Source organism: Zeus faber (genome assembly GCF_960531495.2).
Source record: "Zeus faber genome assembly, chromosome: 8".
Taxonomy (NCBI): Eukaryota; Metazoa; Chordata; class Actinopteri; order Zeiformes; family Zeidae; genus Zeus; species Zeus faber.
The window spans coordinates 17119754-17147036 of record NC_137195.1 but is presented as its reverse complement, the minus strand read 5'-3'; the positions used below and the strand labels follow the sequence as shown (position 1 = coordinate 17147036).

At 45.1% G+C, this 27283-nt stretch overlaps 4 protein-coding genes across 4 annotated transcripts; all 4 read left to right on the top strand.

The window, feature by feature from the left end:
* Positions 1–231: 231 nt before the first annotated feature.
* Positions 232–11984, top strand: LOC307234447 (uncharacterized protein). The gene is made up of 10 exons (XM_080006168.1): positions 232–1141; positions 1898–2919; positions 3403–3558; positions 4464–4541; positions 5447–5563; positions 7679–7828; positions 8159–8326; positions 9186–9377; positions 9985–10164; positions 11030–11984. Exons 1-10 carry the CDS (start codon positions 970–972, stop codon positions 11132–11134), a joined length of 2340 nt encoding a protein of 779 aa, XP_079862294.1. The 5' UTR covers positions 232–969; the 3' UTR covers positions 11135–11984.
* An 888-nt stretch (positions 11985–12872) lies between these two features.
* Positions 12873–16415, top strand: tektl1 (tektin like 1; the record flags this gene model as incomplete). Its single annotated transcript, XM_080004803.1, has 8 exons — positions 12873–13136; positions 13880–14164; positions 14266–14370; positions 15085–15238; positions 15491–15657; positions 15739–15834; positions 15910–16023; positions 16152–16415. 8 exons carry the CDS (start codon positions 12873–12875, stop codon positions 16362–16364), a joined length of 1398 nt encoding a protein of 465 aa, XP_079860929.1. The 3' UTR covers positions 16365–16415.
* A 1388-nt stretch (positions 16416–17803) lies between these two features.
* LOC307234070 (sperm acrosome membrane-associated protein 4-like) lies at positions 17804–19168 on the top strand. The gene is made up of 3 exons (XM_080005641.1): positions 17804–17981; positions 18369–18488; positions 18863–19168. The coding sequence occupies exons 1-3, from the start codon at positions 17930–17932 to the stop codon at positions 19084–19086; spliced, it is 396 nt and encodes a 131-aa protein (XP_079861767.1). The 5' UTR covers positions 17804–17929; the 3' UTR covers positions 19087–19168.
* A 2533-nt stretch (positions 19169–21701) lies between these two features.
* Positions 21702–27153, top strand: zp3d.2 (zona pellucida glycoprotein 3d tandem duplicate 2). The gene is made up of 6 exons (XM_080005030.1): positions 21702–21843; positions 21951–22125; positions 22293–22398; positions 24460–24548; positions 26164–26237; positions 26771–27153. The coding sequence occupies exons 1-6, from the start codon at positions 21777–21779 to the stop codon at positions 27049–27051; spliced, it is 792 nt and encodes a 263-aa protein (XP_079861156.1). The 5' UTR covers positions 21702–21776; the 3' UTR covers positions 27052–27153.
* The last annotated feature ends 130 nt before the right edge of the window (positions 27154–27283 follow it).

Below are 27283 nucleotides of genomic sequence, written 5' to 3'. Positions count from 1 at the left end.
ACGTCACGAGACGTCACAGGCTTTTTGGAACTTTGATTATTGTTACGGCCACGAATGGTTCTCCGCTGCCGTGTGAGACGCGAGCTCGCTCCGATGGACGCGGAGCTGCCGTACGAGCCCCCGACCCGAAGGGGTCGCTGCTTTTTTTTTTTTTTTTTTTTTTTTTTTTTTTTTTTTTTTTTTGTTTTGTTTTGTTTTTTTTGAAACGCCGGGTCCCGTTTAAAACGCAGTTTCCCGGCGTTTACGACTCAACAGCCATAGAACAACCGCGAGGAAAGATTTAATATTAAGGAAACCTACCGATCTGCTGCGGCTTCCCACTGTGATTCACTGTGATTTAAATGCAGTCTAACGGACAAAAACGCTTTTTACATTACTGTATATGTATACACACACACACACACACACACACATCTATTAATTATAACCATTTGTTACCCCACAACATGTACAGATTTTCTTCTTACGCCAACTAGCATCATTTCTCACTTTTTTTCCAGAATGTGAATGGTTGATACAGGCTTTTATTGTTGATTTGTTACGTTTATTGTGTATTGCCGATTCTTTACTTTTCTTGTTGATGAATTCGTTCTTTGGTAAATTGTAATTTTTGACATTGACATTTTTTTATTTCTTATTTAGGTTTATACCATTTTTTTTTCTATTATTTGTATTACTTTATTATTGCCTATCGCTTTGATGTGCACTGCTGTAACATTGCTCTTTCCCTCCTGGGATGAATGTATAGTATATCTCTATCTCTATTTGACAGTATTGTGTATTTCCCTGTCCTTGTGACTGTTTAGAATAATTTTCACGCAGGTATCGCAAGTAGACACCACATAGTGTGAGCTCCGCCTTTTTAAAAAAAAGAAGTGGGTGCAAAAATTAAGAACCGCCCTATGCTTTCTGCTTGTGTTCCAGAACATCTCGCCAGCGTCAGCGGGACGGTTCAGCCCTCTGACCGACATGTCGTCCAGAGGAAGAACTGAGGCATGCCGGGTTTGCGGAGGAGACCTGCAGGGGAACCAGAGACGATGGCTTTTCGGGGGCCAGAACAAAAAGTTCGCTCAGCCTCACACCCCGACCAAATCCCTCGGAGGAGGGAGCCTTTCGCCGTCGTCTCAGAGCAGCATGTGGGGTGAGTACCGAGCCGCTTCAGAACCGGTTACCCAGGTCGCCCTGATGGAGGCGATGGTTATGCCACAACACGTATGTGCGTGTTTTCAGTCTCGCTTTGCGTACAGGCCTTTCAATTCTTGACACGAGGGCGCGTAAATCAAACTTCTTCATGATTCCTTTGTATTCACATTCCTATATCAGAGAAGACTCCCCTTCTGTCTCTTGATGAATAAAACAGGTCAATCTATGTGTGGATTGGATTGACGGTTTTAGTGTGAGTTTGTATGACTCATTCGTGCAATAATGCATGAATACTAACAACGGAAATCAAGAATCAATTCCACTTTCGAACCCGTTCCAACTTGTCTGATTCACAGAATTAGCCGCTACATTGAAGATTTTTCTTATTCAAACAAACCAGCTAGATTCTGCTTGAATGGCATATTGACAGTCTTTTTCACCCTTCCGGTGTGCTATCGATTTTGTAAATTGATGTGGTAGATTTTAATTGTGTGTGTCCACTTCAGGACATTACTTATATTGATAAGTGTAGCTCTTGCAATAAAAAAAAAGAAATGTAGCAAAGCTGCAAACATTATCAAAGCACAAAATTCCTCTCACGTCCCTGATGATTCAGGCCATACAGTGAGAATCAATATAGCAATCAAAGCATTAAATCGACAAGAAAAATATAGAATTGCAATGAAATACGATGATATCCAGCTGTAGTGGGTATCAATGTCTCACTAGTGGTTTTATTTTATTTTTTTGGCAGGTAGCACGTTGTCCCTGGGTTCCCTGGCGTCGCTCTCAAAGTCCCAGCTGTCCCTGTCCCCCTCCCCCAAAGTCACCGATCTGCTGTCCGTGCTGACCCACATACTGGGCCAGCCCGTGTCCCGAGGCAGCGGCTGGGGCGAGTTCCTCTGCGGAAAGTGCGTGAACATCCTGGAGCGTGTTTACAAGTTTGACGGGGTCATCACCCGGGTGAAGGCGCTCTCCTACGAGAGGCTCCAGAAGCTGACCCAGGAGAGGGACAAGATGAGGCAGTGGGTGCGCCACAGCTACCACCACAGAAACCCCCGGGACTCCCTGGCCAAGGGCAGCCTCAGCGAGGAGGAGGGCGACGAAGAGAAGGAGGGCTACAGGGAGATGCTGAAGGAGAACATGGCACACTCGGAGTACGAGTTCTGGTCCGAGAAATGGGACGCATGTCCCTATTTCAGCAGAACAGGGAAGAGATGCAGGAAGGGCAAAGGCTGCGCGGGGTGCAATGCCCTGCGGGTGTCGGACTCCGATTACGAGTCGGTCTGTGGGGTTCCCCGTCATTTGTTCTTCCAGCCCTTCTCCCCGTTGTCCCTGTCGCGGGACAAGTCCCAGAGCATGCCTCTCCATTGGTCGAGGGCCCCGTCCCTCAGCTCGAGCCAAGCGTCGCTGGCCGGCTCTAGCCTCTCGCTCAGGGCGTCCTCCCGAGCCGAGTCGGTCCAGTCGCTGGACTCCCTTGACGGCAACGACCCGTTCGATTCGCCCGGCGAGCGGTCGGTCAATCTGGCGCTCAAGGAGTTGAAACGCATCGAGGGGAAGCCCGTCAGTTCGCCCACGGGAAGTAAGATCCCTGTCCTGAGCAGGAAGGAAGGGAGGTCCTCTGGTCAGGTGGGGGGGACGGTCTCCCCCGAGGTGGTCAGGGTGCTGAACCTTGGAGTGGTGGAGAACGGCGTGAATGGAGGAGATGGAATGGACGGAGAGGGCGGAGACGTTCTGACAGAGCTGAGGGACGAGTTCATGTCTCTCCATCATGAGGTGGGTGGTTTTTTTTTTCTTTCTTTTTTTTTTTCTATCTCTTCTTCAAATATGATATCTACCGAACTGAATCGTATCGAGTATCGAAACTTCGCAGTAAAACTAAATGTCATGTCATTTCCTTCAAGTTAAAGCGAGGCCGAGGTGTTAGGTATTAAAATGCAGTCTCAGTATTTCAATGACGATAAATGAAAGCTGGTATTGAAGTATTATTTAGGAAACTGTGTCAAAGATCGGGTATCAAGTATAGGTGACAATTCCCAGCCCTGTAGACAATGGAACTGTAAAAACATAGTCAGCTTGTCTGCGGACGCAAAATGATGAGTGGCCTGTGTCAATATTGACACAGTGAGTTCCAATAGGAGACCAGCAGGAACCAGGCGCAGTCTAATGGTCTGAATGGCTTTGATTCATGTGCGTTTATAGAAAATATATCCACTGTCGGCCCAGGAGATTTACGACAAGTCCCTTTTCTAATTTCAGAACCCCGCGGGCAGGCTGCACAATGCAATCAGGCATTTGCGAGGGCAGCTGGATCAAGCCGCGTCCCGCATCAGGACCCTGGAGTCTCAGCTCAAACACGGGAGCATCAAACCCCTGGCGAACACGGAGAACAACGGGTCGGGAGACTGGACCTCCGTACGTATCTTTCAGTTTGTTTTGTCAGAGCACCATGCATCAGAATCTGCTGCACTCTCAAAGTTCACTTGCAACTGACGAAGGATATGAATTATGTCGATGCGTACAGGGTTCAAAACAACAGGAAATACATGGTTGAATGAGGGCTAATTATTTTTAAGGATTGCTCTTAACAGCTACACTGGGTCATCGTCGCAGCGCTGTTATTTGGATGACAGGAATGGCACGCTGTGTTGTGCGTAGACAGCCACGCACACAGCTTGGTGTCATGTTAGGTAGCTGCTGGTGCTTCACTCTGGGGGAAAAAAACAGGTTTATGATGCAGCTCAGTTAATGACATGCACAGCCAACACCTCCGCAGGTCACAGCTATAGCAGGCTGTAGTACTATGTTGGCTGAGCACAAATAAAGCATTATGCAAGGTTTCCACCATAGGTGTACTGTGTTTTGTGACTCTTCTAGTGTGTGTGTGTGTGTGTGTGTGTGTGTGTGTGTGTGTGTGTGTGTGTGTGTGTGTGTGTGTGTGTGTGTGTGTGTGTGTGTGTGTGTGTGTGTGTGTGTGTGTGTGTGTGTGTGTGTGTGTGTGCAAAGCCACACTCACATTATGACCCAACTCTGGAATTTTCCCTAACCTGTGTGTTTGCTCAGGGCCTCCGAGCTGTTTGATCAAGGATATCATAAACATATTTCTCAACTTCGGTCCATCCGTGTGTGTGTGTCTGTGTGTGTGTTTCACGCTCCTGTTGTTTGTCTCATCTTTCACTTGTCTCGCCTCGTCTAGAATTTTCTAGTTAAAAATAATTTTGATAAGATGATTTAAAAGAAGGGGAAAAAAACTTTACAGTTCTCTCGCTTTAGCAAAAATGTGTTCTTTTGTTTATTTTTGTTCATCCATCCCCCCCCAGGCGGCGCAGAAGGAGGACCCTACATTGCTGCTGAGCAGCCTGGGACTCTGCCTCCATGACAGGGAGCGCCTCATCCAGGTGGGTTGGGTTATGAGAGGAGACGGGACCCAGCCACACAGAAGGGGATCCTCTGCCGCTGCGAAGCCACGGCTCAAAGCTCCCTGGAATGTTGTTTGCCTTACAATCCACTGTACACCCTTAAAGGCACAGCGCTGACAAAACGCATCCCCCTCAGTTCCTCATTTCCACTAACTCTCTTTGCTACGACGCGCACGGTGTCTTAAAGGAACGGAGGAACCGTTTGGCGTCAAGTGTGTAAAGTGTTTTTTTTTGTTTTGTTTTGTTTTTTAGCACGTTCCTGCCCTTGAACGTGGCCGCTTTGATATTCATTTTATTCATTCCTATCTCCTACTTCTGGAGTAGAGCAAACGAGCATCCAGCGTCTACTTTTTAATACGTAAAGTTGTATTTTTCTTAGGGATTTATTTTTGTTCCATGCGAGTCACTGAAGCTGTTTTCTGGTTCCGTTACTTGTTAAATGGCTTCAATGCTAATGATTACCTTCCTTTCACAACCCTTGTCTCATAGTCTGGACTTTGTTTTTTTTCCGATGTTAAGGTGTTTGGTACATTAAAACCTACCTTTGAAAGGCATTTAGACTCAACCAAAGAGATTAAATGGATAACTCTAAATATTTATAAAACATTGGATGACACTGAAAATAAGGAAACAGTCCCTCATCCTATCCTGTTTAGCAGATTAAAACCTTGTTTTTTATATTGTAATATGCAACAAAGGAAGGCAATTTACCTGAAGTTCTTAAAATGAATATTAAAAAGCTGGTCCAAAAGTAATTCATGAAAATAATAATGATTTTTTAAAAGTTACAACGATAGAATTTTGGATTCATGAGCTCCTCACTTGACAATAATTACATACATTTAATCTTTTACTGAGCCCTAATCTCTCGGCCTCCTCCACAGGAGTGTATGTGTCTGATCCGGAGGCTGTGTGTGGAGGGGGGAGCAGGTCCTGAGCTGGTCGAGAAACTGACGGGAAGTCTAAGGAAAAGCATCAAGGAATCCCTGTCTGAAAACAAGGTCGGCACCGAAAACATGACGACACCACGTAGAATCGATCGCTGAATCACCCAGAACGGTCAATGTATGTATTTAATGTATTTAAAGTTCATGACCCCTGCAGGCGGAGGATATGCATCATAACTAATACAAGAAAAACACATGCTGTGTCTTCTGAAATGTATGAAACAGTCAGATCTGAGGCTGATATTGATTTTGGGGTCATTTAGGTGTGATGTCCACATGCCCAGTTCTGTTGAGAACTGGGCCGCAGCCCCTCTTTCGATTTTGTCAACGAGATTTGATCACTACGGTCGTACAAGATGGATTAGAGAGGTCCTGGTCGTAAATGGCCGCAATTTTACTAATTTTATACTCTCTGCAAGGTAAAAGCAATCGCTGTGATTTTGTGAAGTGATTTCAAGAAAACAAGTACAGATGCTGTTCATAATGACAAACTGACCAAAGCAGCTCTGTGAGTTTTGAACAGTTTTTATGGAGCTCTGTGACTTCCTGTAGTGGTGTTTTCTTTTTAATAGCAGACCTGCCAACCTGCACACATTTTGTGTCGCAACCATGCAATTCTTGGTCAAAATACGCAAGTACGAAACACCGGCTGAAACTAGTCAAAAATAAATATATATATTATTGTAATTTAATTAGGGAAAACAATGGATTAATACAAAACAATACCGTACGTGTATTGGGTATTTATGCTACATCCCTCGGATTGGACCAGATGCTACGACTTTGTGCTTGTGGTTCTGTAACCCCGCCCTCTCCTCTCACTCACTCGACATCCACCAATACGCAGCGCAGCGGTACTTTATTATCCCCGGGGCTTAACGCTGCATTGCCGAGGTAAAATGGGAGGTGGGGGAGTAATAATCAAGCACAAAAAAAGTTTGGACCAGTAATGTTCACATATAAAATGATTTACGCAAAAAAAAATAGTGGAGGGGGGGGGGGGGTGTTGGCTGTTTGGAGGTACTTCAAGGTAGATGAAGAGTTACAGTTAGTTATGTATCTATCACCTGACAATATTCCAAAATTGTGCAGACTGCGTTTCTATCAGTGTCACTACAGCGGAGCGTGTGCTCTGGTTCATAGTGCACAAGCTCCGTTAGTGATGAAAGGTTCGACTGTTTTTTGAGACTCGGTTCTTGACGAGTCACTCAGTAAAACGAGTCGTTCGATTTTATTCCGTCGGTTTAATGCACGGTGAGGGAAGGAGGACTTCCAGTGAACAGGAATGAGAAGAGTCGTCCATTTATTATTGGAATGGAAGGACACTCATTGAACTCAGGGACAGTTTCATGTTCTATTGTTCCATAGTGAATAACGAACAATAATAAACCGTGTCAAAATCAGCACTCCATCTCCATATTGTCCAAACTGAAAATTGCAGTGGTATTCCGTATACACAGCTGTCCTATCATGTGAGCGTGATCAGATCACACAATGTATTTGTCATTGATGTACAGCAGATAGACCCAATGAGACCAAATGATGAGAAAATTAGATCACGGATATACTCAAAATGATCGGACGACAATGTAAAAGATACATAATAGTTAATGTTTTATTATAAACACACAATTTAATGAAAATCTGAATTGCCAGGTCTAACTAACCAAAAAATAAATAAAAATCAGGAATCCAAATTGTACAAGAAAATTGAAGTCGGTGCATCTGTAGTTGGTTAAATTGTTCGGTAACTTTACAAGATGATGCATTTCAAGGGGTGTATCCTAATGACTTGAATTTCTATGCTGTATATACTTAGCCCTAGTAGTGCCTCGCATATGTGATAAGACTTGTTACGAGACAGCTACGGTGTGAATAACTGATGGAGTAATTTAGCTGCAGTAACTCAAACGCCACAGAGGCTCCCTGTTACGCTATTGTGGTGCTCAAAATATTTTCCCAAGCTTATCAGGCCTGTATTAGTAATTTGCATATATATGTACATTACTAAATTAATTATTTTTAAATTGTGGGTTCTATCCATTGACCTGTACATTTAGTTAGGTGTGTGTGTGTATATGGTGATGGTGGGTGTATTATTTTGTAAGTTACTCGATCCGGCGTCATAGGCCGTACAGCCCCGATGCAACTTGAGCTTTCTCCTCTCAGGCTGCCCTGGAAGGTTTGGGGTCCGAGATGTTGGTCAAACAAAAGAGGATGGAGAGCGAGATGGAGGCGATGAGGAAGGCTGGGAGAGACCGAGAGAGAGACCTGACCACCCTCAACACTGTTCTGCAGTGCAACCAGGATGTCATCAATGTAAATACACACACACACGCACACACAAAACAGCAAGGGCGGAAAGTTAAAATAAACTTTTACTCAAGTACAAGTACTCATTTGAGGTATTGTGTTCTTTTCTTAACAAATTCTATTTTGGGGACTCCTACCCCACCACATATTACTTAGGGTATTCATAGGTGTAGCTAAGTAAGGGATATGAGTACTTTTTTTCTTGTTTTGCATAAAAACACCAACCTCCAAAAACTGCCACATGCAAACACTGCGTGTTGTTATATGCAAATACACACATGAATGAGTGCTGAACCACAGTCTGTCATTCGTTGCTGCCTTCCTTTTGGCGTCCAGGCTCTGCGGCTGGAGCTGGGGCAGAAGGAGCGAGGGCAGGGGGAGTTTGAAAAGGAGACAGAGGTGTGGAGACAGAGGGATCAGGCCCTGACTGCGGTGCTGCAGGAGAAGGACGCTCTACTCCGCTGCCTCCAGGGGGAGCTGGAGAGCTGCCGCAACGACGTGCAGGTGAAATGGAAACGATGCATCCAAAATGGCGTAAAAGACACACACACACACACACACACACCGCATGTTCGTAGTGTCTTCCGGCCGTACTCTAGTATGTGAGTAAAAAGACCAATGGCTTTTTGGACCTAAATCACTTCCTTTCAGCGTGTTGACTACGACACTGCATAGAAACCAGCGTCTTGTCCTCACAGTGCATTCTGGGATACTTTGGCCAACATAGTGTGTGGTGTTTACATACTAGGATATTTCACTGGGGTAGTATCGCAGTTATGTCCAGGTCTTTGAACCAGTGCTTGAATTTCATCCTCAGAAATATAAGTTAAGTATTGGAATACCTTGAAAATAGTCATTTTGTGCTGAAGTGCTTGAAAAGTCATTGGGGAAAAAACACGACGTGTGTGTGTGTGTGTGTGTGTGTGTGTGTGTGTGTGTGTGTGTGTGTGTGTGTGTGTGTGTGTGTGTGTGTGTGTGTGTGTGTGTGTGTGTGTGTGTGTGTGTGTGTGTGTGTGTGTGTGTGTGTGTGGAGTAAGCCATTTTGGATGCAGCTTTGCCCTGTGCAAACCCATATAAACTCCACAGGATAATGGAGCCTTTCATTTTGTAGTCCACACTCTCCTGCTAGCAGTTAGTATCTTGGGGTCGTGGGGTTCCTCCTCAGAACATGAATGTTGGTACTGAAACTATCGCTGGAACCGCAGCAATAACAAAGCAGTTGCTCGTTTTTTTACTGCCTGAAGAGCTTGTTGCGGAGCCCCAGGTCGTTTCCGCCGCATCAGGTTTGTGGGTAAATATAGACTTGGGGAAAGTTCCCCTCATACCTTGTTTATTGTTTGTTTGTTTATTTATTTTCCCCCAGGCTCTCTCGGACTCAGTGATTGGCCAGGGGCTGTCAGGGGGCAGGGCAGAAGCAGCTCTTGCCAATCAGCTGAGGGAGAAGGACCTCCTAATGGCAGTCTGGATCAAAGACAGGGAGGAAAAAGGCTCCGCCATGTGGCAGGAGATCACCAAGCTCACTGCGACCCTCCAGGACTACCAGGCCTTGGTGCAGGTGAGCGTTGTCTGGAGAAAAGAAGTTAAAATTAGAATGGAAGTAGGGCTAAAAAGTTTTTTTTGTTTTTTTTCTTTAAGTTAAGCTTTGTTGAACCCATTCGGATTTTTTTTTTTTTATTATTTTTATTATTATAATTTTTTATTTTTTTCTTCTTCTCCTCTGCATCCTACCTATTACGGAAGGCCCCAGGGACAAACTTCACTTGTAGAGCCAGCGCCTTATTGATCGCTGGCGTCAGTAGGAATGTGTACCTGGCGTGCTCCCACGTCTTTTAGGGAGGGAGGAAACCCACGTGAACATGGGGACAACAGGCCAATTCCGCACGTAAGGGTCCAGTCGGTTTCAAACCCAGAACCCTCTCGCTGTGAGATGAGTGCTAACCCACTGGTCCACCGTGCTGGGCAGTGGCTCTGACATGTGTCTATTGTCTCTGTTTTCCAATTAAAATGTTGCTCAAAAGTATAGTAGTAGTAGTTGTGGTTTCACAACTCCCCAATGGGGGAAGGGAAAGAGGGGGGGGGGGGGGTCAGCACATTTGGCTTTACCTAAACAAGCGGACAAGCGACAAATGGTCCGGCTGATCCCCCTCTTGACGTTCCCGCAGAGTCACCAGGACAGCGACAGCCAGGCGCTGTCGCTGATGACCGAGCAACTCGGAGACTCGCGGCAGGAGCTGAGGCAGGCGAAGGAGCGGGAGCGAGCCCGGCAGAGCGACGAGGACGACCGGCAGCGGGAGGAGAGCCGACTGAAGGAGAGTCTGGAGAAGAGAGACGGGCTCATCGAGGTGAGGATTTCACAAGTCCATGTTTTGCTGTTGATGTTGTTTTTAGTATAACATCTTGTCCATGGTTTATATCGGTTTCCATAGGGGTCAATATGTGACATTAAGTTACAATGCCGGGTCACCACCAGGGACATCTTATGTAACTTATCTTATTTAACTCTTATCTTGTACTGTTTTCATGCCAAAATTAGTGACCCAGGTCAACTCACTAAAAATAGGCCATTGACACCTTTCCCATTCCCATTATTTTGTGGTGCGTCCTGAACACACAGGAAAAGGGGTGTGCCATTGTTCCAGTGTGATTGGGAATAAAACAGTAGAGGAGACAGCAACTTAAACAAACAACGTAAAAAAAAAAATCCTGTAAAACTTGAAAAAAGGCTTTTTGAGCTGCCAAAAGAATCGGATCGTTCATGAACGACCCGACACTACGGTAGAGGCAGCATGGAGCAATGGTCCTTTGGCTGCAGGGAATGGGGACCGGCGGGGTGCGCGGGGATTCTCCGCTGTGCTGCCCACAGTGCGATCCCTACACTCACAACATTCCACGGTACCCCATGTGTTAAAAAAAAAACAAAAAAAAAAACGGGTGAACGGGTGAACGGGTGAACGGGTGAACGGGTGAACGGGTGAACGGGTGAACGGGTGAACGGGTGTCCTGTTCACATCAGAGCCGATCGGAGGTGGAGCCGATTAAAACCCGGGTCTGAGACCCGGGTTTTTCTTCTCACTGGTGACAAATACGGAATGTTAGCGTGTGTTACCGGGTATTTGGTGCAGTGCGAAAAGGGTATTTTTTAACTTCATGTTTTCTAGTGTGAAGGCCAGATTTCAAGTTCATGTTTATCCTCTCTGTTCCGCGCAGCAAATTCTCTCGGATGCGGAGCAGCGTGACAACCTCTTCAGAGAGCTGCAGCAAAACCTACAGAATAAGTTTGAGCCCATGACCGCCGTCAAACACACGCTATGAGCAGCGGGTTGAGTCGCAAGGGACTTTACCGTAAAGAGAAGATAGAATTGTTTGCACGACCACATTTTGCTCTGCAATGTAGTGACCGTGGTTACACCGGGGGCTATTCAGAAGTTAATTTAGTCTTGAAGTGCAATTGCACACTTGCACTTTTTTTCTGGCTAGGGACCAAAGCGCCGTCGTATTTCAATGGTAATGTAAGCTGATCAGAACAGACATTTCAGGCTTGTGGAGTCCGGCCATGGTTTTTTTTTTTTTTGTTTGTTTTCTTCTCCTTCTTTCCGGTCTGTCCTAGTTTCTTGACGCTGCAAATGAAATACTTGATTTAAAAAAAATCATTCCGTAGCTGTGTTCCAGTTGATTCTGAATGTAATGGATACAAAGGGTTTTAGAAGAGGATTTAATTCCATAGGCTGTTCAATGCATTTCTGAACTGTTGCTTTCTGCATAAAATGCTGCTTAGAGTCTGTCCTTCAGGACAAGATGGGAGCGGGTGCGACTGCTTGTCATCCGTAGAAAGATTTCACTTTCTCTTGCCTGTATGTTATTTGTGTTCCTTATTGATGCTGATTGAATTCATGTGGTGTAGCACTGCCTTTTTTTTTTTGTTTGTTTGTTTTTGTTTTTTTGTTTGCTGTTTACGGTACTTGCCTGGCACTAAACATGTCCCAGCTGGAGTACACTCGCTGGACCAAAATAATTTAATTTTAATCACTTTTATTTTTGCCGTGTTCTGAAAAAGGCTCGACCTTTTCTTACTTTTGCCGCTGTTTTGACTCGATGTCCTTGTTAAAATGTTGTATTGGTTTGTCGGTTTCTAGTACTTTAGATCTACTTTTCCTGTTTTTAATTCAAGAGAATAAAATCCTCTGACTATAAATGACTTTCTGTGTACAGACCCATGGTTTTAAGGTATTTATTGGTCAAATGCTTGAAAGTACAGCCAGGGAAGAAATGAAACACTTAGTCTCTGAGCCAACAACAACAATGCAAGAATAAAGAAAAAGTGATGTAAAGTGACTAAAGTTATAGCAATGAAGAGAGGTTTAAAGTAAGCAGCGATGCTAGACAGTTTTTAATACCTCTGCATCCCCATCCGTTATCATATGGAGTATAATCCTGAGCTATTAAAATGCGCTTAAAAGCCCAATGCTTATCGAAATACTCACCATCCGCTGTGTACGGACCAATGGTTTAGTCTCAAGTTGTAATTATATATAAGTAAAATACTTGACCATTCAAGCAATCAAAAGTTGAGTCTTTGAGCCAACCCCAACAATGTAAGAATGAAGATTTAAATAAGATGACAGTAGGTTTAAAACAAAACAAAAAAAACAAGAATATGCAAGTTATTTGGGGAAAAAAGTAAGCATTTCTTTAAAAGTTAAAACAATGAAGGGATGTTAAAAGTAAGCAGCCGTGCAGGATCTAACCGGTGTGGGTGGCGACCCGTGCTCCCACATGGTGACTTGAATGAATGTCTCTGGATGCCCCACAGGTTATAATACGATCCTGCGCTATTAGATTGCACTTGGAGACCAGTGATTATGTCACTGTTCCGTCAGTGTCAAATGACTCAGCGGAAAACCCGTTTCCATGGAGCTGAGTCTTCAACACTCCAAACTTCCTGTTGCGGTGTCCACGAGCTTCAGCTGGTTTATTATTTTAAACCCAGTATTAGTAATTTGGTTGATTATTAGCCTGTGTTGTATTTGAAAGGAAAAGGGTGTTTTAAGACATGCAGGCCCAGGCGGCCCCACTCGGCCCCGTGACCGTGGGCCCTCCGTCCTGGCGCGACAGTACCCTGCGCTCCATCCGCCGGGCGGAGCGAACCGTCCGGCTGACCCGAGCGGGCCAGGGAGGCCCCGCCGGCCGGCCTAGGAGCTGCACGGTGCCCGGGGCCGCGCCCCAACCAAGAGCCACGGAAGATCAGACCAGCCAGAAGGAAGGCGGTGAGAGTCACGATCCTGAGGTGTCGAGACTCGAGACCACGGGGACAATGGTGAGAAATGTAGCACGAGAAATTGCAAAGAAGGATATTTAATGAAGAAAAATCCTTTCAAAATTTTCACGGTGTGAAATTCTGTGTTATCTGAAAGTGTACTTAGTATATTTAGTATGAGCCCACTTTTTATGTGCTCACAATTTTTTTTTCAACCTGAGTAAACACACTTAAATTGCAAAACATTTCCATTTTTTTATTCTCTGCAGCAGTGAACTGCAGGTATTGTATGCAGAGGTGAAATGATAAAACATAATTCAAATTGATAATCATAAGTAATAACCTTATCTTTCACAGTACTACTTTATCGTTTTTGAGACTGTTTCGAGTTTTCAGTGGTTTTGGCTGTTAATAAGGTCATTGGCAAACGCTACTTAATAGGTAAACTTTGTATTTTTCAAAAAGGAAAAAAATAAAATAATAACACATCGAGTAGATGTTTTGTAGTAAGTTTTGTGCACACACCAAAACATGATATCCTATCTGAGAGTGACACAAGAGCCCCGCCCACCTCCTGCCAACATGCAAATATTGACACAGTTGTGAGTTCCTACAACTCACAAAGCATTTGTAACTAAATTTGTCATTTTAAATATGAAATGAATTTATAGGAGGACTTTGAAAAAGTATATCGAACTAATGCTTGGCAAACGCCTGAACCGCGTATGGTTAAGATCCCCTTTGTAAGGTCAAAAACCCTTCAGAGGACAATTTGCTTTATTAATTCATCCATTTATATTTAGTATCCAATTGGACCCAAAAGCCCGTTTGTGGCCCCGTTCCCCCCGCCCAGCCTGCGGGAGCGGTGCGCGGCGGCCAGTGTGAGAGTCGCCAGTGAGTACATGCGGCGGGTCCGAGAGGTGGAGGGCCGGCTCCGCGGGCAGGCCAGCAGGGTGAGGCAGGAGGCCACCAAGCTGGAGAGGGAGCGCGGACACCTGGAGCAGGTGCTCCGCAGCCTCAAGTGTCACCTGCAGGTCAACAGGCGGAGCAGGGAGGGCCGGGCCAAGAGGCCTTCCACCACCGAGACGGTGAGAGATGGGGAATGCGAGGGTCCGGGGGCCTCGAGACAGATGGTCCCATTGAAAAGGTCCAGCAACTTGAGATGGCGGCGGTCCCCTCTGTCCACCAGGAGAGAGACGGCGCCGACCGCCTGCTGCTGCGGGAGAAGCAGGAGCTGGCCGAGCTGACACGGGATGTGGAGGGAACGCTGAGGGAGACGCTGACCCAGCTCCAGGTGAAACACTCGGGCCTCCGTTCTACCGTGTGCGTGTGATGGTCAAGGGGATGGAACACGGAGGAGCGCATGGGAATCGTGTCGGTTTCTCTATTTGCTCTATATTTGCGTAGCACATGGTCCACGTATTTTGCGTGTAAATATTATTAGATCGTTGTTATGTTACAATGGGATTAGTAACATAACACACACACACAACTGTGGAAAATCCAAGTGCAATTTTTTTTATCAAAAAAAAAAAGAAAAGTACAATCCCTGATGTGCAATGTGTCAAGATAAGCGCAATAGGCTTAGTACTCTGGTTCCTATTTATGGTGTTATTTTCTATATATTTTATATTGTTTATAGTGTGTACCTTGATATGCTCTCTATTTTCTGCTGTCCCCTTTTTGCTGCTGTAACAATGTCAATTTCCCCAGTGTGAGACTAATAAAGGTTTATCTTATCTTATCTTATCTTATCTTATCTTATCTTATAATAACAACACTCCTGACTCCGGGATTCTGGAAGTGCATTATGGGAAATCAAGTGGGTTTTTTTTGTCCACCTCAACAGTGGGCGTGGTGAACCAAAGACTGCTTTCTTGAGAGGGCATGAAACCTTTTTAATTTTTTAATTGGTCAAAGAAACATATATATAGCACATTAGAGTTCTGACTATGTGAAAGGTGTCAAAACAATGATATAAATAAAATGTGCCCCCCTCCCCCCTCAGAGCCTGGGTCAGAGCAGCAGGCAGCTGTTGGCCTGCTCCAGCGAAAGGGCTCGGGTTCTGGAGCTGCAGCCTCACTCCAGCTCTGCGTCGGCAGGGAGACACTCGGCCTCCCGGACCTTCACCAGCACAGACCCCACCGGCCCCTTCACGCCAGGTGCCCGGGTCATGCCTGCGTGCTTTACATTGTAGATTACAGAGGCGGGGGTAGGGTAGTAACTAGTCACTACGTGCGTACTGAGTAACAGGTACTTACGCGATCACTGCATTTTCGGTTGTTCGCCTCTCGCCTGGGGCCCCCCGTAGGGTCTCCTCACTTCAGTTCACTTCCATCTGCTCGGCCCTCGGAAACGTTCAGGGAAATCGTGTTTACCTGCCCTACGCACCCTTTCTGCTCCTCTGTGGACAGAGTGCCAGCAGGTCCTGCAGTCCTCTGCCCGGGTTCTGAGCCAGTCCCAGGTGCTGAGGGACAAGATCCGACGGGTGCTCGCCAGCGCCGTCGCCAGGCAGGAAGCTGCGCACCAGTCCGTCAATGACAGTCTGGTGAAGAAGATAGCGGAGACCCTCACTCTGAAGGTGCATCTGGGATGCCGACGAGATGTGACATTTCGCCGTCCCTCTGCGCTATCAATAATTCCGACTCGCGTCCTTTCGCAGCAAAACCTCACCGCGGCGGCCGCGGCAACGGGGCGGGCGGTGAATCGCAAGCAAAGGGAAATCGACTTCATTCGCCACAGTCAAGGCCGGGCTCAGGTCGGTGCGTGTGAACACATCAGGGTTTATTTTATTTTTTCCTGATTGAATCCCTTTGTTTTGCGCGTGGTACAGGGTCCAGAGTACAGCGGGGATTTACTAACCCGAGAGAAGCTGAATAGACCTTTGGTGAAAGTCTATCAGAGACACCCAGGGTCTCAGCTCCCCGAGGCCCATCACCTCATCCAGGTAGTTCCAAAAACGCAATATATCCTGCAGTGCAGCAGCCAATCTCAGTCGGGGACTGCTAGTTGTTAACCAGTGTACTGGGACTGTGTGTGTGCGTGTGTGTGTCTCTCTCTCTCTCTCTCTCTCAGGGCAACGCAGTGCTGGGACGCTGCCTGAGGGCCTCTGAGCAGGACCTGGCCAGGCTGCGGGGCTGCTGCCTGCAGCTCTTCGACAACCTGCACGGGAAGAAAGCTGCAGCTCAGGTGGACCTGGCCGTGGTCCGCATGAGGCGCCAGCTGGTCGACAAGCGAGCAATACCTGCCCTCCTCCAGCAGGGGGCGCACCGAGGCGAAGGTCGTTGAATGACCTCGGATGTTTTTCAACTGGGGACAAAGATGACAGAAGCGAGTTTGACGGTTGCTATGGGTTGCTGTGGACTCTGGGCGCCATTTTTGGAGGGGCTTTCACTTCCAATCAATCGCGTAGAGAAATAGCTCAAATATGCAAAACGGAGAAAGGAAGGGAGGAAAAGGAGGGTCTAGGTTTCTACACAGGATGGTTGCACGTTTTTCTGTGGCGGCTTTTTCCCACCGAACAACACTTCCAAATCATCTTTTCACTCAAAAATGCCGACAGGCGTTCACAGTCGACGCCAGTGATCCCCAAAATACCTTGGCTTGCTCCACGCAATGGGATGTCAGCTCCGCATTCCCTACAGGCCACGCCCGAGAGGATTTATTTTCTGTCGACCCTGGCCCCACCTTGTCTTGTTTATCTTGATTGATCATTTATTTGTGTTATTATTATAAAAGCATTGAATGTTTGTGTTAACATTTCCTGTTTGTCTTCAATGTTTCACCTCAATAATAAGTCCTTTTCTCCTACGTCCATCATTCACGGGCCCTGAACGTACCTTTAGTATGTTATGGCGGAAAAATACCATATTAGTATATACGCAGGCTAACTTATATATGAAGGCCTAGTTTCCTTTACACTCATGTCACCTAATAAAACATTTAGGCACAACATTTTAATATGTATGATGAAAAACTCAAAACCAGAATAACAGGAAAGGAAAAACAAATATGTATCATTAGACTGCAATCGAGTTTTTACTTTGACTATTATAGTTTCTTTCCACGTTTCAATCCCAAATGATTAATTATTAACATTGATAATGTGGTGCGTGAACAAGTTACTGTAACTTCTCTTTTTCTTTTCTTTTTTTTTTGTTTATGTTTAAACATATAAGGGTTTAATTGGGTTTTACTTTTGGGAGTCTTGGCAGAGCCCCTCTCCGTATCACTACCTTCCATTCAGTTCTCTGGTCATGAGACCGCTGGTCACTTGACATCCCTCCTCCCAAGCTTTACGTCTTTCATTAAAAAAAAAAAAAAAAAAAGGTGGTGGGTGGGGGGTGGGTGAGGTGGGCTGAGGAATGTTTTAATAAACAAAGAATCAAGACGTGACACCCTGTTGACAGCTATGGTTTTATGTGTTATTAAATAAAAACACGCCATGTTGCCTGTGAAAGCCTGTTTTTAAAAAGTCGATTCTCCCAAACGAAGTAGCTCCGTGACTCAAGGGGTTACTGCTTAAGGTCTAATGACTTAATGAAATCAAAAGAGCTGCAGCGGTTGGAATTCCTAATCAACAAGATTCCGCAGTGAATGTGGCATTAAGGAAACAGCTGGGGAAGATTTCAGGGGGGGGGGACGGTTCCTCTCAGAGCGATGCAGAGGAGCTGCTGGGATGAGAGCGAGCAAAGCTTGGCATGGAAACGTGCTGGATTAGACAAAAAGAAGAGATGAGGGTTATTTGATCCGAGAAGGAGAAAGGAGACGAGAGTGAAGTGTGTGTGATTACGTTTTTATTATATTCCTTTTTATTATTTGGCTGTTTTGGGGGCCGAGCACAACACGCGGGGATGTCAAAGGTCCCTGGCCTTCTGCTTTTCCTGTGTTTCCTTCCAGGTGTGGGTAAGTGAACTACGTGTGTGTGTGTGTATGTCTACGTGTGTGTGTGTGTGTGTGTGTGTGTGTGTGTATGTCTGCGTGCGTGCGTGCGTGCATGTGTGTGTGTGTGTGTGTAGGCATTAAACAATAGATATTAAATATACAGTTTAGACAATATATACACTATATAAACAAAGGCATGAGAGGAAACAACATACACATGGAAACACTGGCAATCAAGTTTCGGAGATAATTTAGGAAATTGAGTAATGGACAACAATAAAAAAAAATGAACTAAATGATGTTTATTTTGAATGAGGAAATGGTTGACTAGGTAGATAGATAATATAGCCCCACCGTGACTCTTTCCCTTGCCCAAAACAGCTCCTGACCACCCTGTCTGTCTTCCAGTCTCCCTGTTCTGTTACACCTGCGTGTTTCCAGCCATCTCGCCGATCGACTGCATCCGCTTCCCCATGGTGTGCCCCCCGGGTCAGCTGTGTCTGTCCAGCCGCGCCGTGGGCCGGAGAGGTGACGCCTCCCACTTCCACTCGCCTGTCTCACTGAATCAAAACCGAGAAACAGAAGTGAGAATGGCAGGGCACGCCAAATAAGTGATAGCCTATGTGTGAGAGAGAGCGAGAGAGAGAGAGAGGTGGGTGTGGAGGCAAGCGGTTGGGGTGCTTTGTTTAAATGTGCTATATAGGCCTGCAGCGGGGATAGAAAGTTTGTGAACACTTTAGAATTTAATGAATTTGTTATTTCTGGTTCTCTTTTTCATCTATTTTTTTTTTTTAGTACTTAGAGGAAGATCTGGCCCATTTGACGTCAAATGTAGGCGGGAATTTAGGACATTTTTAAAGCGCTCGCGATGCAACGGGTGTTCAATGAGCTGTGGCTTGCAGGAGACTTCCGTGTGGTGTTGTACGAGAAGAGCTGCGTCCTGCCCTCCCTGTGCGGCCTCACCGGGGAGAAATACGTCCTGGGCCTCAACTTCACCTTCACCAATGAGTGCTGCAGCACACACCTCTGCAATGGAGCCACTAGCGCCCCCTGCTGGAGCGCTACGCCGACCACACTGTTCCTTTCTTCTCTCTGTCTGCTGATTGGCCTTCGCGGGTTGCAATGATCACATGGTCACATCTATGCGCGTGTTTCTTCCTCTCTTTTTTTATGACATTTAACTGACAATTTTATGTTCAGTAATTAACAGCAGTAGTTTATAGGTTACTTTATGCCAACGCCGCCAGAATAAGAAAAATAAAATAAAGCTACAGTCAGTATTCAAACCCAAGTGTCCTTTAACTGTCTAACAATGTATTTGTTAAACATCTTTTCAGGACGTTTTTTGGTGAAACGATAGCGTTATGGTGTCAAGGGCTTGAAGTTGATTCGTTTCACCGTCCCCCGAATTGATTGGGTGGCTCAATTTTAATTTTTTGGAGTTTTATTTGATTGGTTTTGTCCTTAACATGCTGTCTAAAAGTTATTCAGAAAAAAAAAGTGTGAGAGAACGCAGCGTGTGGCACTGTGCACTGTGCACATGTAGTGGGAGGGCACTTCACACTGGTGTACATGGAACATTTTACCCACAATGCACCGGGAGTCTCTTCGTCTTTCAGTTTCAATTTTAGTTTATTGGGGGATCACAACCCAAATGCAGGTGCATAGTGCCTACTGTATAAACAGTGTGTGTGGCAGCTATTACTTCCCTCATAAAGGTAAACGGTGCCATTTGGCCTGCAGTTCAGTAGGGAACGACCCCGCACACAGTCGGAACGCTGTGGATTTGAATGCACCCATCACATGTCGGGCTACGCTTCACAGTTGTTTAACTTTGCAGTCCACCTCGAAGCCCCACGATGGTTTAGAACCGCACTTGACATGGCGACATCCCCGTGTCAAGTGCGCTTCCTACCAGTGTCCTGCGGGGCAATTGGAATGCGCCAACCAAACGGCTCCAATTAGGGACACGGTGAAGCCGCTCCGCCAGGTGTTCCCAATCGGAACCACTCCCTATGGTAAATATCACGGAGCAGGCTTTGCTCTCGAGGTGGAAACCTGTGCGTCAAATACTGTATGGAAACGCGTTAAACCTCGTTTGGCCAAGTGTTATGGACACTGCGTTATTTGCGCACCTCGTCAAGTGCGCTACTCTCATGTGCTTATCTTGTCCCGGGTCCGCCGGGGGGCTCTCCGAAGGCTCCCCCGCGGCCGCAAGAAGGCCCGAAGCCCCTAACGAAGCCCCGCTGGCGAGGAAGGTCACCGGAAACACCGTGAGACCGACGCGCGAAGACTTGCCGAGCCACCGCCGCCGCCGCCTCCTTCTCCCGCCGCCGCTCCTCCAGCTCCCCGTGTTTCTGCACTCCAGGGTCCCGCTGGTGCGGAAGGAGAACTTCTCCCCCGCCAGCGGCACCGGGTACGAGACTCTGCCGGACTCCATTCGGGAGGTTCTTCTGCCCGTGGCTCCATCCCGGGACGCGCGGCCCGCCAACCACCTGCAGCCGCCCGCGGTGAGCGTCTTCTGCCGCGTGGACAAGATGCGCGTCCTGGTGCGTAAAGACGCTTTGGGCGTCGGTGGCTCCTCCTCGCATCTCACAGTCGGGACATGTCAAGCGAACGCAACCGAAGGCTTTTTTTATTTTGAATACGGACTCGGTGAATGCGGAAACGTTCGTTCGGTGAGTTTCCAATTCACTTTCGACCTTCAAGGCGGTAACACTTACATAACCAACTGGGATCCTGTATGAAATTACTTGTGGAAAAAAAGACGCCTGAATCGGCCGAATAAGTTTTCAAATAATAAAAACACTTAACTGGCCAAATTAACTTCTTACTATAGCACAGAAACTTAACGCTCTGCTGCAGCTTCTCATGGTGCTTAAATGCAGTCAAATGAGAGAGACGTTGAGGCCGCAACACATGGAGCGCGTCCTTTTTGAGGTTGAGAGTCAGATTATTGACAGCCACACGGTGTGTACATACTGGGAAAGAAAGTGAACTGCATTTTATCGGGGGTGATATTGTATTATATTTGAGAGGTTTCTATTGACACTTCTGCACTAGTGTATACAAACTGTCTTGGCTGCAAGTGCCATAACACAAGAGACTAGAAACAGGAAGTTTCATTGCTTCCTACTGACAATATGCTGTAGCCAACAGTATGCTTTGGCTCTACAGTGGCAATTTCAAAAAGTAGTTTTAAATATAATGTAAATTACTGTTATTCAAAATGTTAATGTTTTCTTTTTTTTTTTTTTTTTTTTTTTAAGGCTTACATTTTTTTCTCATTGGACTGCATTTAAACACAGTGAGGCTGCAGCTGAGTGGTAAGTTTCTCAATAGTAAAGTATTCAGTAGGGTTGTGACATGGAGGGTTATAAATTATAGGAACAAACATTTTATTTGATGTCGAACCTTTGCCTTTTAGACTTTTTGGGGCATAACTTACATTTTAGGATAGGCTCAATTTATATGCATTAGGTCAGATGTGTCACCAGCTTGAAGGTTTAAGACCTTTTTTTTGTTTTCCCAAGCCAGCTATAGGTTGAGTTTATTTTATTTATGAAATTTCTCCATATCAGATAATTAAAAACCGTGTGGCCTATTCAAACACACTACGGTACAACCCACCAAGTCTCGCTGGACCAATCAGACGAGCCGCATCGTTCACTTTGCCAACATCCTGCCACTACAACCGGTAAGATGAGGATCATTATGTGTGACCAGATGCAAAGTATATTTATAAGAGAAACTAAATAACATTTGTGTTGGCACTTCAGATACCAATACTCCTACAAAATTGGCTACACACCAAAGATGCGGAAGCGCAAGGTCTTTAAATCAATGAGGAACCGAGTTAAGTTCATTCTTACCCCACGAAATGGTAAGAACATTTAATAAAAAAAAAAAAAAAAAAATCCATTTGTTGATGTAGAAATGAGCTTACTGTCTCTGACAAATTGTCCCCCTTCTGCTTGTGTGCCTTTTCAGCTCAGTGGGACAGGCTCTCCCTGTCAGATCAGTTTGTGATTGGGAGGCCCATGTACTTTCAGGTGGAGGCTCCGTCAATGTCTCCTGATAAGAGGCTGTATGTTCAAACCTGCAATGCCACCATGACAAAGTCTCACACCTCCATGCCTCGGTTTGCTGTCATCGATAACTTTGGGTAATGAGACTTGTTCAGTTCAAAAATCTTATCTTCAGATCTTCAATTTAACTGGCGTTAAATCCATTTTGGTTTTACTGTGTGCGCTGCAGAAAATCTATAAACACCTACTGCCTGTCAGATGATGACATTCATGTAGTCCAATATGTTTTGTGTTTTTAATGCAGGTGCATGGTCGAAAGCAAGGACAATCGCTCCAGATTCATTCCATATCAGAACAATGTTGTGAGATTCACAGTAGATGCATTCATATTCAGAGGAATGATGGGACAGGTACACTAACTTATCTCTAAATATTGACCTTGAACAATTTACAGTTTGATAGGAAATATACATGCCCGTCTGCTGCCCCGGCCAGACTTTTGTTAGCGATTTTTATAGCGGTTCTTTCTTTTAACCTCACTCCTAGCAGTATGAGGCACAGCACATCCACCCTTGATTTAGTACTGTACAGTGGTCTCAGCCTTAAACATTGAGACGAAGGATATCTGCGTGATCACAAAGCGGTTTTGTTCAGTGTGGTCGTTTTTTTTTTTGTTTTTTTTTGTCATTCACAACAATGCTGCGAGCAAGCAAGTTTTCTGATTCATTTAACCCTGGCTAAATAATGCACCCAGGAACTAAAGAGACTGCAGGGGAACGGAAATGGAAGAAGCGTGGTTTACATGTATTTCATGAGCTCTGGAAAACACTATGCGCACTTATCAAAGGGTAGTCAAAGAAGCAAGAGCAGCTTTCTCCTCTAACCTGATTGTTGCCAACCATTCCAACCCCAGCATTTTTATTTCAGGTAATAGACCTTTTGGCGTTTGTCATAATAACGTCTTTGAGAAATTTCAGGGGTTTTAGAGCTTTACATAGTACAGTTACTGCCGTCCTCAAAGTAACCAACCATAACCTTTTAGCAGCTGACAGGGGAAGTGCAATCATAAGTCTTTTCGATCTATCCTTTTAACAATGTAGATGTCGCCATTTTAATTGGCCGTCCTAACTGTTGGCATCAAGAACGCTGCACTTGGCTGGTTTTATTCCTACCTTTTTAGAAAGAACCTTTGCCGTCTCCATAGGTAATGACTCATCCTCTACCGCTCAAATGACCTGTGGTGTACCGCAAGATTCCATTTTAGGTACGATTTTGTTTTCAATCTACGGTATGTGCTGCCTCCTTGCCAAATTATCCAAAGACAGAAGGTCTCTTGTCATTGCTACGCAGACGACACATAGATATACCTTCCTCTGAGACCTGGTGACTGCTGTTTTTGATTCTCAATATCAGTCGTCGGATGGCACTTTTTTTTTTTTTTTTTCTTCAGCTCAATAATTCCAAATCAGAAATTGTTCACTCCTCCAAATCCTGCCAGTCAAATTGAGAGTGGCTTTGGTGCTCTCTTCGCAAATGTGAAGTCGGTTGCCAGAAACTTGGGAGTACTGTTTGACTCTGACCTTAACTTTGAACAGCAAATTTGTTTGAAGGGGGGGATTTTGTCCAGTCCTGCTTCCTTCAACTGAGAACCATTTCAAGAACCAAACCGATACTATCACCCAGCGACCTGGGGGGAAAAGTAATCCACTCCCTGATTTTCCCACGATTAGACGACTGTAGAGCCCTCCTTTCTGGCATCAACCGAAAGTCACTCTCTCGCCTCCAACTAGTTAAGGACGCAGCAGCTCAGCTTCTTATCGGTTCCCAAGGACGACATCGCATCACCCCAGTCCTGGCTTCTCTCCATTGGCTCCCTATTTGTTTCAGAATCGATTTTTTAAGATTTTTAATTATGACTTTTAAAGCAAGTCTGGATCTGACTCCAAGCTACATTAAAAAAATGTTGACCCCATATGAGCAAATACGCAGCTTCAGCGCCTCAGGCGGGCGGGGCCGTTCTGGCTGTTCCAAAGTCTAGAATTGGAACTGAAGGGGACTGTGCCTTTTGTGTCAGGGCCCCTCGGCTTTGGAACGACTTGCCTGAGGAACAACGGTTGGCAGAGTCGGTGACTTCTTTTTAAATCACTTCTCAAAACACTTTTTTTTTTTGGAGATCTGCTTTTATGTGATGTTGCCCCCTTTCTTTATCAATTAATTTTTTACCTATGTATTTTTGTTATATTGTATCTATTGTGAGTCTTTATGCGCTTTTATAATCTGTCAAAGCACTTGTCAACTGTTTTTAAAGGTGTTATGTAAATAAAGTTATTATACAAAGATGGCTGATATACAGCATAACGTCACTGGGCCATAAACCGCATGACAGCACTTTTCTGGGCTTTGTTACTTAGGAAAGACTTAAGCATGGAGCTGATAGACTTACGACTTTTTTTTCTTTTTTTCTCCCGCAGCAACTCTACATGCACTGTGTCATGTTTGAGGGTAGTTCTACACCCACTCCTACTGCCAAGGCCTGTAACTATGACACCACAGCGGGAAGGTGAGCTCCCATCGTGGGAGGGGCAGCCATTATATGCTGTATGTGTATTAGTTTTATCTCCCTCTCTCCCATCCATCACTTATATATAAAATGGACAGCATGACCCCTCTCACTCACGTATGCAAGACAAGTTTATTTTGCGAGCACATTTCACGTGAGCTGTTGTGGAACCATAAACATGGTCGGCGAGGCCAACTTGCTCACAGTTGTGGATGTAAATTGGAGACGTTCCCAGCACAGTACGGCTGGGAGGCGGGCAGTCTTTCCATGGTAACCCAAAGTGTACACGGAAATGTCTCTCTGCTGCCCTCCATCTCAACTGTCGGCTGTCAATCAACTCATCCCCTGGCCCGTCCACGCCCCCTTATATGTTTTATTTATTTCATAAAATGACATAACCTGACTAATGTTGAGAGGCCAAACATGAAGGTAACTCGATGAAACGACAAACTCTTAAGGCAAGAGCTTTTTAGTTTGGCCTCAAGAGTTCAGGAAACAACCACCAGAGGCACTGGACATAGTGTGGCCTCAATTTTGGAAAGAAGCTATGCACCCCCCCACCCATACACTCTTTTTGTTTGAATATGACTTCATCACTATCAGTCTGTTACTTACTGATCACTGCATGCTAACTCTGTATTAGCTCCATTGTATAATATACAATGCTCGAAGTAGAAATAAATATATGCCGGTACTCCACTTATTCACATGTTGGCCGTTTTTAAATTGGAATTCCAAAGCTGATCGCTCGCGCCGCCAGTTAAACAGACCCGACGTCACGGCGACATGGTGGTGCGCACCATTAACGGTGAACAATGTTCCCTTTTGTTTATTTTAACGGACTATACAACATCTTTTTGAACTATCTGTAGATTTTGTTACGGTAACATGGGGACTACCAACACAAATTAGTCTTCCGAGTTGCCGTGGAACGCAGCGTCGCTTCCTGCAGTCTCTTGACCTGATACAAACTGGGAGTGCTTTCTAATCCGCCTGAACCAGAGAGCGGGGGCTGGCGTCTTCACCAACATGGGACCAGAACTGGTGGAATATATGAGGAGAAACCAGTCTCCACCAAAACGGTGCAAAATAGAAAGCGCAAACACAGATGCCCACAAACTAAAGAAATCCCCCGTCCATGTCTCTATATTGTCAATGATATGTAAATTTTAAAGATAAGAAGTGCACTCTGACTCAAAATGATAACAATATGTCCACTTCAGTGGGCAGAACAGAGTCTCGGCAGCTTGTGAGAAGTGCCGGTGCTCAAGAAAAAAGGCACGATAGGCCAAAGAGTAAAATGTACAAGTGCCGGCACTCATAGACTGCCATTCTCCAGGTTTTTTTTTTATGTGCCAGACACAAGACCCATCTCTTTAGACCACACCCGGACTCTACCCGCATCTTTTTTCACCTGCTACAAACAAAATAACTCTCGTAATACTGCTTGCTTCTAGAGAATGTTTAGCTGACAGACATACAGTACTGTTACAAACGTTCTTATTCTGAGCCACCAAAAGCGTCTGCTGCATAAAGTTATGTAATGTCATAAATCTTGTTATGGGTGAACAGGGTTTCTGAACTAATTTGAAACTCCGTGGTCTTCTGTGAGCAGATGGCAGGAGCTTTACGGTTCGATCTCAGCTTGTTCCTGCTGTGGGTCCACTTGCAGCTCTACTGCCTCCGCTGGTGAGTCACGGCTCTGTCATAAATGACCCCTTCCATACTAAATCAAACTTGGTCCAGGTCTGGAGTCCGCGTTGAAATGAACGCTTAATCCTTTATTACTTTTAAATGGGTTTTGCGGTCGGCAGAAACACAAATCCATCCTTATTTAATGACGTTTAAAAATTGGAGCCCGTTATGACATTTCCATATGTCAATCTGTTCCTGGATGCGGTTGATCCAAAATTGGCCCGCATCTCACTTTTGGTTGTTTGTGAAATAAGTGGTTAGAACCACGATAGTTGTCTGCGTTTAAGACCAGAATAACATGAAACGCCGTGCTGAAGTGCACAATTTACAGGTTTTCGTGAAGCGAAAGTCAACCTTCTCCATATGCTATTTAAACATACTGTTTCAGTCATGTATTCATTTTATTTCAAATTTATCTTATCCTGAATCTTTGGGCTTCCTTCTATAATTTACATACATTCACTTATGACATGAATAACAATTTTCCTTTTTTTTTTTCTGAATGCATGACAATTTTTTCTCTTCAGTCACCAAGCTGGTCAGCAGCAGACCATGGACGATAGAGCATAAAATCAACCCCCCGACAAATCTGACTACTACTACCACCACAACAGCAGCAGCATCTAAGATGGAGACCAAAATGGTGACTCCACCGCCCGAAGAAACCACTGCAGTTGGAGATGTGGAGGAGTGGCCTCTCAGTGGAGTGGATGGCGACAGACATGACAAGGGCTTCGCTGCTGTTGAGAAGGAACCATTCATTGAACCACGCAGGACGTTTGAAGAGTTCTTTGGAATGCCGGATTAAAGGTGTCAACATTTGGTTTTGTAACCAAAGTTTAAGCGTGTCTTTTTTTTTTTTTTGTTTTGTTTTTTTGTTGTTGTTTTGAAATGCTTCAGTTAAAATAAATTCTCCATATTACAAGAAATAAAAGACTTGAATGTTTGCAAACCTGTCTGTTTAGCAAAATCTATTTAAAAATGTTATATATTTTGACAGACCTTCAAGACATTACTCTGTAGATGCAATTTTAAAACAA

Bases quoted from the DNA above. Each gene is read 5' to 3' on its own strand.
- LOC307234447 (XM_080006168.1), top strand. From the start codon at position 970: ATGTCGTCCAGAGGAAGAACTGAGGCATGCCGGGTTTGCGGAGGAGAC. The intron at 1,142-1,897 runs GTGAGTACCGAG...TTTTTTTGGCAG, and splicing joins GTCTCAGAGCAGCATGTGGG to GTAGCACGTTGTCCCTGGGT. The intron at 10,165-11,029 runs GTGAGGATTTCA...TGTTCCGCGCAG, and splicing joins AGAGAGACGGGCTCATCGAG to CAAATTCTCTCGGATGCGGA.
- zp3d.2 (XM_080005030.1), top strand. From the start codon at position 21,777: ATGCGGAAGCGCAAGGTCTTTAAATCAATGAGGAACCGAGTTAAGTTC. The intron at 21,844-21,950 runs GTAAGAACATTT...GTGCCTTTTCAG, and splicing joins CATTCTTACCCCACGAAATG to CTCAGTGGGACAGGCTCTCC. The intron at 24,549-26,163 runs GTGAGCTCCCAT...TTCTGTGAGCAG, and splicing joins TATGACACCACAGCGGGAAG to ATGGCAGGAGCTTTACGGTT.
- LOC307234070 (XM_080005641.1), top strand. From the start codon at position 17,930: ATGTCAAAGGTCCCTGGCCTTCTGCTTTTCCTGTGTTTCCTTCCAGGT. The intron at 17,982-18,368 runs GTAAGTGAACTA...TCTGTCTTCCAG, and splicing joins GTGTTTCCTTCCAGGTGTGG to TCTCCCTGTTCTGTTACACC. The intron at 18,489-18,862 runs GTGACGCCTCCC...TGTGGCTTGCAG, and splicing joins CCGCGCCGTGGGCCGGAGAG to GAGACTTCCGTGTGGTGTTG.